This window comes from Lipotes vexillifer, unplaced genomic scaffold, assembly GCF_000442215.2.
Source record: "Lipotes vexillifer unplaced genomic scaffold, Lipotes_vexillifer_v1.1 scaffold250, whole genome shotgun sequence".
Taxonomy (NCBI): domain Eukaryota; kingdom Metazoa; phylum Chordata; class Mammalia; order Artiodactyla; family Lipotidae; genus Lipotes; species Lipotes vexillifer.
In genome coordinates this window covers 840,469-853,348 of record NW_006785198.1, presented here as the reverse complement: position 1 = coordinate 853,348, position 12,880 = coordinate 840,469, and the positions used below count along the sequence as shown (strand labels likewise).

At 40.4% G+C, this 12,880-nt stretch overlaps 1 protein-coding gene across 1 annotated transcript in view; it reads right to left on the bottom strand.

The window, feature by feature from the left end:
* Nucleotides 1–12,880, bottom strand: part of DNAI3 (dynein axonemal intermediate chain 3) — a 94,515-nt gene that overhangs the window by 56,562 nt on the left and 25,073 nt on the right. Inside the window, exons 5-7 of the mRNA XM_007457244.1 lie at nt 3,693–3,874; nt 2,997–3,101; nt 300–449 (exon numbers count right to left, since the gene is read on the bottom strand). Of these exons, the coding sequence (XP_007457306.1) occupies nt 300–449; nt 2,997–3,101; nt 3,693–3,874 (437 nt within the window). The remainder of the gene's footprint in view (nt 1–299; nt 450–2,996; nt 3,102–3,692; nt 3,875–12,880) is intronic.

The following is a 12,880-nucleotide window of genomic DNA, read 5'->3' as shown; positions in this document are numbered from 1 at the left end:
CATGGCGTTCTCCCTGTGTCTCTATGTTTTCACAGGAGCATCTTCTTATAATGACGCCTGCCGTATTGGATAAAACTCCCCTTATTTTCTTTCTGAGGTACTGGGGTTTAGGACTTCAACTTATCTTTTGGAGGGAGACACAGTCCAGCCCATAACACCCCCCTAAGACAGTGACCATTATTCTATCAAAAAAAGCCATATCCCTGCAGCAAACACAGCAAACCACACTGATCCCTCGGGGATACGTATTGCTCAGCTATAGGGAGGTGACGGCTAGACATCGTATTCAAGTTGCTGACCTCTTTTGTGGATTCTTTAACCGATTCTTCCTCAATTTCTTTTTCACTGCCCAAAGAAACCCATGGTTTAGAGATAGGTGGCTTATAAATATATATATCTTCAGGAATACGCTCTTTATATTCTTCTTGCTCTTCTGGAACTTCTGGAGGCTGCAATAAAATAAATAGGATTCTAAAATATATTACCAGGGCTTCCCTGGTGGTGCAGTGGTGAAGAATCCGCCTGCCAACGCAGGGGACACAGCTTTGAGCCCTGGGCTGGGGAGATTCCACGTGTCGCGGAGCAACTAAGCCCATGCGCCACAACTACTGAGCCTGCGCTCTAGAGCCCGTGAGCCACAACTGAAGCCCGCACACCTAGAGCCCATGCCCCACAACAAGAGAAGCCACTGCAATGAGAAGCCCGCGCACTGCAATGAAGCGTAGGCCCCGCTCACCGCAAATAGAGAAAGCCCGCGTTCAGCAACAAAGACCCAACACAGCCAAAAATAAATAAATAAAATAAATAATAATAAAAATTTTAAAAATAATATATTAAAAAATAACATAAAATATATTACCAGAAAAAAACCTATGGCTGCCAAAGCGAAATGGGGGAGGAATAAATTAGGAGGTGGGATTAACACATACACACTACTGTATATAAAATAGATAACCAACAAGGACCTACTGTATAGCACTCTACACAGTATTTTGTATATAACTCTACTCAGTATTTTGTAATAACCTACAAGGGAAAAGAATCTGAAAGAGAATATATATATACATATATACACATATGTATATAAAATTGAATCACGTTGTTGTACACCTGAAACTAACACAACATTGTAAATCAACTATACTTCAATTAAAAAAAGAGATAAGTTCAGAAAATATATATACATATTACCAAATTTAGGTTATAATTACACATGTATATTTTGCAATAAACTTTGCTTTTATATAAATTCATTAAGCTCTTATTATTTTTCTTCTTTGTTGGTTCATGCTTTTCAACTATGAGAAGGAAACTATGCAAAAAAAAAAGGAAGAATGACAAAAAAGAGATCAAGGATATAGAAAGAAGATGAAAGAATCAAGAGGGGAGAGGAAAAAAAGGAAAAGATGTGTGATAAGAAAAAAGCATTTACTGTATGCCTTTAAGAATATGGAATGCTAAAACTTGATAAAATATAAAACTAATTTTCTCTGATTTAATGAAATGTTTTTCTGATGAGAGGATTATATGTATGAATAAATATGATATCCATTAAATTATAAAGAGCAAATGTTTTTTAAACCAAGATGTCCACAAGAAGATATACAGACATATAAAGATACAGATACAGATATAGATATATAGATGTTCACTGCTACTTTATTCATAATAGTGAAAAAATGGGCAACCAAATGAATATCAATAGGGAAAATGGTTGATACATTTTGGTATAGTCAGAAGATAAAATCTCATAAAACAGTTGCAGTGAACAAACTCAATCTACATGTATATGATTTTAAATGTATCAACATGAATAGATCCTAGAATTTTGGTGAAAAACAAAAGTTGCAAAACAAGTTGTATAATATAATTTTATGTAAAATTTAAATGAATAAAACAATAAAATGTATTATTTGTGGAGCATACATGCATGGTAACAGTATGAAACCATGGACAGAAGACTATATAACAACCTTAGAATAATAGTTCCTTATAGAGAGAAGTTAGAAAAATTGAATTAAGGAGGCTATAAGAGGCAGTGAAACATTATCTCTTATATTTTATTTCCTTTCAAAAGAATTTGAAGTAAATATGATAAAATATTAACATTTGTTAATTCTGAGTGGTGACTGTATAGATATTTGTTTCATCATCTGTGCTTTTCTATACACTTGAAATATTTCACCATAATAAAAAAATTAAAGCACAGAATAAAGCAATCATAAAAATAAAACTGAAAATGTTAAGGCTAACTGAGAAATTATTTCAAATGTAAAAAGTGTTCGATATTTTAAAATTCTATGGCTTTCCTTTATTTTTCTTGCTTATTGGACAATCACACAAAGCCCTCTGTCTCCCTCAGTTTGACCAAACCTCCCCATGAGGATGCCAGACCGGAAGGCAAGTGTCAGAAACCTGTTGCCTTTCATGACCACTTTGAACGCAACACCCCGAAGGTGAACTGACTTCCTTTCCTTGGAAACTACCATTCTTTTATACTCTGCTTATCTTTGACACCCTGTTCCCCTCAATTGCCCACTGACCAAGTTGTCCTTTAAAAATTTTCTTTTAAATAATCATAGCAAAAATTTATGGAGCACTTAGCTTTGTGCCAGGCACTATGCAAAGGGCTTTACCTGCATCGGCCCATTTAATCTTCACAACAGCCCTATTGGTGCCACCGTTTTGCAGATGAGAGGTTCAGTAGCTTACCCAAAGTCATGGTGATGGCAAGAGGAGAAGCAGGAATATGGGCCAAGGAATGGCCGAGAGCAGTGGTACTCCAGATTTGTTGTTTCCAGTCCCACTGGGTAAATGAAGGGCAAATAAGTAGAGTATCTGCTACCCTGAGTTGTCTGAGTTAGCTCACCCTTAGCCCACCTACTCTAGGCCCCAGGGAATCAGAGCTGAACGAGAATAATCATGACCATGTCTCCGGTTCCCCCAGAGGTACTGCTTCCTTCTGACAATCAACAGATTGCTTAGGGTGTGCTTACATTTAAATAGTTTTCCTTGCCCTCTTCAGTTCCAATAAGATAAAAGTTAAGTCCATATTTGAAGTCTTTGTCGTAAACAAGGAGAAGCTCGTCTCCAGGATATTCCTACAAAAATATAATCAAAAAAGAAGGTTGTTCAGTAGTCATTCAGTTTATTCAGATTTGACACAAAATTAATATTTCTTTAATCAATCAATCATAGAAGACAACCATAGTGCTAACCTATGGTTAATAACCCCAAACTGCAAAGTTATTTTATGAACTTACAAAAGCTCTTGAAACACAATGCGTCCAGGGAAACTTACCATGCAATTTTATTTCTAACAGGAAAAAAAGGAAGCATTCCTTTTATTTGGTATTGTGCTCTGTAGCATGTTTGTGGACAAATCAGGACTAAAATTATGAATTAAACAATTAAAGCAGTATGGGAAAATAAGGGTAGGTTCCCTTTCTAGTTAAAATTGGGCAAGGATGAGCTTTTCTGGGTGTGGAGTAAGACAAAATGTCACAGATAGGAGTTTGCTTTTCACAAAGGGTCATCAAGAAGGATTCCCAAGGAGGGATGGGCAAGCTAGCATTTGCCCAAAGTAATGGGAAATGCCAGAACTGAACTCAGAAATCTCTCCAACTTTTGTGATTATGTATCAGAAACCTCTTGAGGTAGGACTGAAAAATAAAGAGGGATACTGTACTTACCTGAATAATTTTTTTGACTGGGTAGAAATCAGATACTGCAGCTCTGTTTTCAAAGTCTGCAAAAATATCTTCTTTTTTGATAAGTTTATAAGGTTGTTCATCTGTGATATCTTCATCTATTCTGCAGTTAAATATCTCCTGGGTCTTGTTAGTCAACACTAAAGGATAAATTTCTGGATGACCTGGGAAAGGCAAAGTGGAATTTGGACATTAAATATAACCATTTAAAACATTAACACTAGGAAACATGCAATTGTTTGCTTTAAATAATTGCCTTGGTTAAAATTTAAAAGACTTTAAAATCATTGTTCATATTTTTAAAGTAAGTTTATCCATTATAAAAAATGTCAACAAATGAACTTATTTACAAAACAGAAACAGACTCACAGACTTAGAAAACAAACGTATCATTACACAAGGGGAAATGTGGCGGCAGGGAGGGATAAACTGGGAGTTTGGAATTGACATATACACACTACTATACTTAAAATAGATAACCAACAAGGACCTACTGTATAGCACAGGGAACTGTACTCAATATTCTATAATAACCTCAATGGGAAAAAAATCTGAAAAAGAATAGATATATGTATATGTATAACTGAATCACTTTGCTGTACACCTGAAACTAACACAGCATTGTAAATCAATTATACTCCAATATAAAATTTAAAAAAATTTTAATGTCAAAAAGATAAAAAGATGAAAATAACAATTACCCATAATTTTCTCTCAAGAGAGAACCTCTATTAATCGTTTGCTCTATTTCCTTCCAGTCACTCCATATATAGTATCTTAAATGAAATTCTAAATCCTGCCTTTCATACTTACTGTTATGTCACTAGAATTTTACTATGACATTATATAATTTTTCTAACACATAACTTTAAATTAATGTAATTCTATAGCATAATTTTTAACTGTTCTGTTGTTGGTAAGCATTACATTTTTTCTCATTTGTTTCTAGTGATTATAAATAACTCTACAAACAAATATATAGTTTATAAACTTTTATCACATTTCAAATTATTTTCTTAGGTTTTAAAAAAAATTTGTGTGTGTGGTTTAACATATTTTAAATTTGAAAGAAGACAAAGGTCAAATTCTCAAAACTAATACTTAAGATCTAATGAATAACAAAAGTATAAGAACCAAGACAGTTATATATGATGAGAATGTACAGAAATGGCCTGAATGACAGTTGAAAATAGTAGTTCATATTTTTTTTTCAGTTATACATATACATGTATCTGTTCTTTTTCAAATTATTTTCCCAGGATAGGTTTTAAAAGTGAAATTATTGGCTCAAAGGTATTATCACTATCTTAGGCTCTATCAAACCTGTACTGCTCTCCTAAAACACCTCCTCCCTCACCCCTTCACCTGTTGCTCTCTCTCACCAGGTGACCCTGCTTCCTCTCACAGGGAAAATTCTGTGTCTGTACAGCAAAGAATCCTGTGATGTCCCACAGCCCTGCCCACCAGCTCATCAGCACAGGCCCCGTCTTTCTGCCCTTCCCTCCAGTTCGGACACCTGCCTGCCCCTCTCCACCCTTCTCAGCCCATCAGCTCTTCCTCTCCCGTCAACTTTTCCTACCTCTGTGCTGTTTGTCCTCAGCATGCTGATTTGCTCAATGGTCTCCCGTTTTAAAGAAACCTTCCCTTGCCTCTAGATAGGTACCTCTGCTCCCTAGGGCTCTTTTTCAGTCAAACTTGTTATTCAGTTCTTCACACTTTTTAAAAAAAATTAATTTATTTTATTTATTTATTTTTGCCTGTGTTGGGTCTTCGTTGCTGTGAACCGGTTTTCTCTAGTTGCGGCGAGCGGGGGCTACTCTTCATTGCGGTGCGCGGACTTCTCATTGCGGTGGCTTCTCTTGCTGAGGAGCACGGCCTCTAGGGCGAGCGGGCTTCAGTAGTTGTGGTGCATGAGCTTAGTGGCTCCGTGGCATGTGGGATCATTCTGGACTCATTCTAGGGCTCAAACCCGTGTCCCCTGCATTGCCGGGCGGATTCCTTTTTTTTTTTTTTTTTTTGTGGTACGCGGGCCTCTCACTGTTGTGGCCTCTCCCGTTGCGGAGCACAGGCTCTGGACGCGCAGGCTCAGCGGGCCCAGCCACTCCGCGGCATGTGGGATCTTCCCGGACTGGGGAACGTACCCGGTGCCCTGCATCGGCAGGCGGACTCTCAACCACTGCGCCACCAGGGAAGCCCTAGTTCTTCACACTTTAAAGCTACTGACTTTCCAATTAGGTTGTATTAGTAAACCTGGAACTGGGGAGGAAGGTGAGGTAGGGATTCCCTCCTCTGGTTCCCCAGTCCCAGAATTGCCCTCAAAAGGGAGGGGGAGGTTCAACAGGCTTCCATTCCTGTCCTTCCTGTCCCTTTGCCCCCCACCCCAGGTCAGTCCTGGGCAGCAGCAAGCCCTGGGACAGCGGATGGAAGAAGACAAGGTATCGTTTTGCCTTAATCTTCCCTCTCAGCCCTACTTCTCATTTTCTTATCCTTTTTATCACCATCAACTTCTACCACCCCAGGTTCAGTTCTGCATTTATCCCCAGAACTCCCTCCCCCAACTCTATGCTCCAGGGGCCCCAGAACCCACTCCCATCCTCTCCAGGCCCCCCACACCTGGATGTCCCAACATCCTCCCTCCCACTGCTCAACAGGCGCGTCAGCGAGGGGAAAAGTGCATGCAGCCTCTCAGGTAGGAATTTTGAGCTTATTTTCCCACAGAAACATTGACCCCTCGCCCTGGAAGCTCTATGATATGATTATTCAGGTGATTATTAGTGACTCTATGCAAACACTGATTATGTATGGAAATATATTCCAAATTGCAATCAGTTGGCATAATAAACAAACATTTGGAATACAAGTGGTTCATAAATTAGGGACAAATTGCCCATTTTTATCTCCCCTTAAAATACTAACCCTAACACCTGAATGTAGAGGATGCTCAAAGGCAACTGTTTTTTTTGTGTTGTTGTTGTTTGTTTGTTTGCTTCAGATCACATTTATTGTGGGGTTAGGGGTGGGGATCTTGGGGTTAGAGGGCAGCAACTGTGGCTGGCGGGATGAGCCGCTCTCGACGAGCCTGCGGGAGCTGTCCGGGTGTCAGGGACAGGATGGTCCAGGGCCAGAGGGCACGCAGGATCCCCGGGGTGCTTATGACAGGAAGCAGTGTGCTGGCGCCTGGGATGCGGGGGGGTCTCCAGAGCTTCACGCACAGCAGGGCCCCCAGCACGCCCTCGGGGGGGCACCTCAGGGCCCAAATCCTGGTTGGTGGTGAGGCGGAGGTGACGCAGGGCAGCCACAGCCTCGGGGTCTGCCCCAAAACAGCTGTTGACTTGATTCACATGCAAGTTATCCTTTAAAATCATACTGCCAGCCGTAATTTGTAGAGTGTCCGATGCATAAGAGCCCTTGGAGTTTTATCTTGGAAAACCACTAGGTGGAACTGTGAGACCCACACTGAGCTGGAACCAAAAAGGAGGTGGCCGCCCTTCATAAACAGAGGTACTCACAAAGACCAGAAAGCTTCCTACCCTCCACGAAACTGGAAGGACACTGACAAAGATGATGTTCTTTGTCACCTGCTCCCACTAAACATACTTCAAATCCTACTGGCTGGATATTTGTCATAAAAATAATCCTTTTACACTAATTGGGCTTTTTCAAGGCAACTTTAATAGAGTATCTAACATTCCTTTATCTAGAAGTTAGCAGTAGTAGTAGCCTGTTTCTGGCTGGGGTCGGGAATCAGTAATAACTGCAGGCAACTAGTAGCCAATAGACTACACAGAACTCCTAGAGTCTAGTACCTCCGTGCCCTACCTGAACAATGGCCAAACTAAGCAGAGCAAGGCCTGATGCTACTGGCCACCCCAAGGGTCTCTGGCTAAGTTCAGTGTAAGAATTGTTGTCATTTAGGCTTTGAGGCCTGCACTGAAGATAGCACTGCAGGTATATAACAATGAAGCTCTGGTGATTAGAGATGAGATGGGCTCTGGGCTCAGTTGTGCCTCCAGCAGGGTGGTCCAGGAGGGTAAGAAAGATGTTGGAGCAGAGGAGAAGGGCTGCAGGGCCTCCTGAAGCTTACAGAGGTCAGGAGTGCCTGCCATGAGGGCAAGACCTACTGGATAGGGGGCCAGCCCAGTGCAGTGAGTGAATAACAGTGTGAGTAAATAACAGCATGTTAATTATAGTAGCTTCTGTGAAGCACCTACTGCCAGACGCTATTCTAAGCACATTACATGGATTATTAATTCATTTACTCTTCATAACAACATTCAGATGCTGCTCCTGTAATTGTCTCCTTTTTTTTTTTTGCGGTACGCGGGCCTCTCACTGTTGTGGCCTCTCCCATGGCGGAGCACAGCCTCCAGACGTGCAGGCTCAGCGGCCATGGCTCACGGGCCCAGCCGCTCTGCGGCATGTGGGATCTTCCCGGACCGGGGCACGAACTCGTGTCCCCTGCATCGGCAGGCGGACTCCCAACCACTGAGCCACCAGAGAAGCCCTGTCTCCATTTTTTAGCTGAGAAAACTGAGGCCCACAGAGTCCAAGTAAGGTATCCAAGGTTGGGGGCTGGGAGTTAGAAATAGGGGAGCTAGGATCCAAACCAAGGTCCCTGCACTGTAACTAGCAGGCCATACTTTCTCTCAAAAGTGTGAACACAGGGCTTCCCTGGTGGCGCAGTGGTTGAGAGTCGGCCTGCTGATGCAGGGGACACTGGTGCCAGGGTATACAATCTAGAGGGGGAGACAGATAAATAGATAAATACAGTCAGAAATACATAAGGACAAATGGTGATAAGTGCTATCTAGGAGAAAACAGGGTGAGAGATAGAACATAGAACTAAGGAGGGTGGTAGTGCTGGTGGTCTTTCTAAACAGGAAGAACAGGGAAAGCAATTCATTCATTTATTCAATCAATCAATCAACAAATATTTATTGAGTGCTTATTCTGTATCAAGATAGGCATTGGGGTAGAGGGGTGAACAAGACTTTCTGTTCCTCTGAAGCTTGTGTGTGTGAAAAAAAGAGAGAGAGAAAGAGAGAGAGCACACACAAGGGAGGGCCAGCATGGGTATATATGTAAGCAGCTACGTGTTATAAATGCATAAACAAATAAATATGCTCCATCCTCATTCATAAATTTTATATTTGCAAATTCACTTGCTAAAATGTATTTGTAATTCCAAGATCAATATTTGTGGCACTTTCACATTCATTAGTGGGCATGCTTAAAGTGACAAAAAATGTGAATTGCCTGATGTGCACATTGCCAGGTAAGGTCAAACAAGATGATGCTCTACCATCTTCCATGGGCTCTCATACTGCAAACAGTGTCTTTCCACTGTCTATATAGTACCACATTTTTCACAATTTTTTGTGCTTTGTATTGGTGATCTGCCTATTTAAAATGGTCCCCAAGCTTACTGCTAAAGTGCTGTCTAGTGTTCGTAAGTGCAAGAAGGCTGTGATATGTTTTACAAGAAAACATGTGTATTAGATAAGCGTCAGTCAGGCATGAATTATAGTGCTGTTGGCTGTGAGTTCAATGTTAATGAATCAGCAATATATATTAAATAAGTCGTCTTTAAAGAGAAACACACATAAAACAAGGTTATGTATTAATTGGTTAATGAAATGTTGTGACCAGAGGCTTGGAAGAACCTAATCCTGTATTTTCCCTAGGAGCAATGGTTCAGTATCTGCTAATTCAGCGTTTGCAGCAACTGTATAGAACTTCCATGAATAATGAGAATTGTCTGTACTTTAACTTCAGAATTATAAGTGCTATGAAGGCAATAAAATAGGGTACTAGGTGAAAGAGATGCCTTCAAGGAAGGCCTCTTGCAGAGATTAGATTGGGGTCTGGATCTGAATGATGAGAAGGAGGTAGGTGCATGGAAGGCTTATCCAGGCATTGGGAACAGCAAGAGCAAAGGTCCTGAGGCAGGAACAAATTCAGTATGTTTTGTGCTAAGTAAGGCTGATGAGCTGTAGATGGAGGTGAAGGTTAGGGAGACAAGGTCAGAGAGGAAGGTGGAGCCAGGACCACTATAAGGACGAAGAAAGGCCATGGGAGAGTTTAAGCAGGAAAGAGCCAAGTCAGAGGGTTTCTGTGTGCAGAATGCATTGAAGGAGGCTGAGTGGAAGAAGGGATACTGGTTAGGGGTTAAGGATCTAATCTAAGTGAGGGATGTGGAGGCTAAGGTTGCAGATGTGGAGATTATGTGAATTGAATGGGTTTGAGATATGTTTTAGGTGTTGAATTGACAGGACTTGGTATGGTTTAGATGCAAGTGAGGAGGTGTTGACGGGAAGAAAGGGGTCAAAGATAACTCCCAAGTTTCTGGGTGGTGCATTCATTAATTCATTAAACATTTGTTGGGCAGCCCACCCAGTTCCAATGCCATTTACTGTTAGCTAACATCCTCCCACCACCTCCCTGCCTTCACACTCCACACCTGCAACCCCTTTGCTCCCTTGGCCTTGCCACCATCATCTCTTTCCTAGATTGTTGCAATAGCTTCCTAACTAGTCTCTGCCTTGGTCTTTGCCCCTGCAATTCCCAAAAGAGTAGCCAGGGTGGCTCTTTAAATACATAAGTCAGTTGTTTTTGGATGGAATGTCCTATAAATATCAATTAAGTCCACCTTGTTTAATGTATCATTTAAAGCTTGTGGTTCCTTATTTATTTTCATTTTGGATGATCTGTCCATTGGTGAAAGTGGGGTGTTAAAGTCCCCTACTATGATTGTGTTACTGTCGATTTCCCCTTTTATGGCTGTTAGTATTTGCCTTATGTATTGAGGTGCTCCTATGTTGGGTGCATAAATATTTACAATTGTTATATCTTTTTCTTGGATTGATCCCTTGATCATTATGTAGTGTCCTTCTTTGTCTCTTGTAATAGTCTTTGTTTTAAAGTCTATTTTGTCTGATATGAGAATTGCTACTCCAGCTTTCTTTTGATTTCCATTTTCATGGAGTATCTTTTTCCATCCCCTCAATTTCAGTCTGTGTGTGTCCCTAGGTCTGAAGTGGGTCTCTTGTAGACAGCATATATATGGGTCTAGTTTTTGTATCCATTCAGCCAGTCTATGTCTTTTGGTGGGAGCATTTAATCCATTTACATTTAAGGTAATTATTGATATGTATGTTTCTATTACCATTTTCTTAGCTGTTTTGGGTTTCTTATTGTAGGTCTTCTCCTTCTCTTGTGTTTCTTGCCTAGAGAAGTTCCTTTAGCATTTGTTGTAAAGCTGGTTTGGTGGTGCTGAATTCTTTTAGCTTTTGCTTGTCTGTAAAGGTTTTAATTTCTTCGTGAAATCTGAATGGGATCCTTGAAAGAAATTAAAGATGATACAAATAGATGGAGAGATATACCACGTTCTTGGATTGGAAGAATCAACATTGTGAAAATGCCTATACTACTCAAAGCAATCTACAGATTCAATGCAATCCCTATCAAACTACCACTGGCATTTTTCACAGAACTAGAACAAAAAATTTCACAGTTTGTATGGAAACACAAAGGACCCCGAATAGCCAAAGCAAACTTGAGAAAGAAAAACGGAGCTGGAGGAATCAGGCCCCCTGACTTCGGACTATACCACAAAGGTACAGTAATCAAGACAGTATGGTACTGGCACAAAAACAGAAATATAGATCAATGGAACAGGATAGAAAGCCCAGAGATAAACCCACGCATATATGGTCACCTTATCTTTGATAAAGGAGGCAAGAATATACAGTGGAGAAAAGACAGCCTCTTCAGTAAGTGGTGCTGGGAAAACTGGACAGCTACATGTAAAAGAATGAAATTAGAACACTCCTTAACACCATACACAAAAATAAACTCAAAATGGATTAAAGACCTAAATGTAAGGTCAGACACTATAAAACTCTTAGAGGAAAACATAGGCAGAACACTCTATGACATGAATCACAGCAAGATCCTTTTTGACCCACCTCCTAGAGAAATGGAAATAAAAACAAAAATAAACAAATAGGACCTAATGAAGCTTAAAGGCTTTTGCACAGCAAAGGAAACCATAAATAAGACGAAAAGACAACCCTCAGAATGGGAGAAAATATTTGCAAATGAAGCAATTGACAAAGGATTAATCTCCAAAATTTACAGGCAGTTCATGCAGCTCAATATCAAACAAACAAACAACCCAATCCAAAAATGGGCAGAAGACCTAAATAGACATTTCTCCAAAGAAGATATACAGACTGCCAACAGACACATGAAAGAATGCTCAACATCATTAATCATTAGAGAAATGCAAATCAAAACTACAATGAGATATCATCTCACACCGGTCAGATTGGCCATCATCAAAAAATCTACAAACAATAAATGCTGGAGAAGGTGTGGAGAAAAGGGAACCCTCTTGCAGTGTTGGTGGGAATGTAAATTGATACAACCACTATGGAGAACAGTATGGAGGTTCCTTAAAAAACTACAAATAGAACTACCATATGACCCAGCAATCCCACTACTGGGCATATACCCTGAGAAAACCATAATTGAAAAAGAGTCATGTACCACAATGTTCATTGCAGCTCTATTTACAATAGCCAGGACATGGAAGCAACCTAAGTGTCCACTGACAGATGAATGGATAAAGAAGATGTGGCACATATATATAATGGATTATTACTCAACCATAAAAAGAAATGAAACTGAGTTATTTGTAGTGAGGTGGATGGACCTAGAGTCTGTCATACAGAGTGAAGTAAGTCAGAAAGAGAAAAACAAATACCGTACGCTGACACAAATATATGGAATCTAAAAAAAACGGTCATGAAGAACCTAGGGGCAAGACGGGAATAAAGACACAGACCTACTAGAGAATGGACTTGAGGATATGGGGATGGGGAAGGGTAAGCTGTGACAAAGTGACAGAGTGGCATGGACATATATACACTACCAAACGTAAAATAGATAGCTAGTGGGAAGCAGCCGCATAGCACAGGGAGATCAGCTGGCTGCTTTGTGATCACCTAGAGGGGTGGGATAGGGAGGGTGGGAGGGAGGGAGACACAAGAGGGAAGAGATATGGGGACATATGTATATGTATAACTGATTCACTTTGTTATAAAGCAGAAACTAACACACCATTGTAAAGCAATTATACTCCAATAAAGATGTTAAAAAAAAAAAAA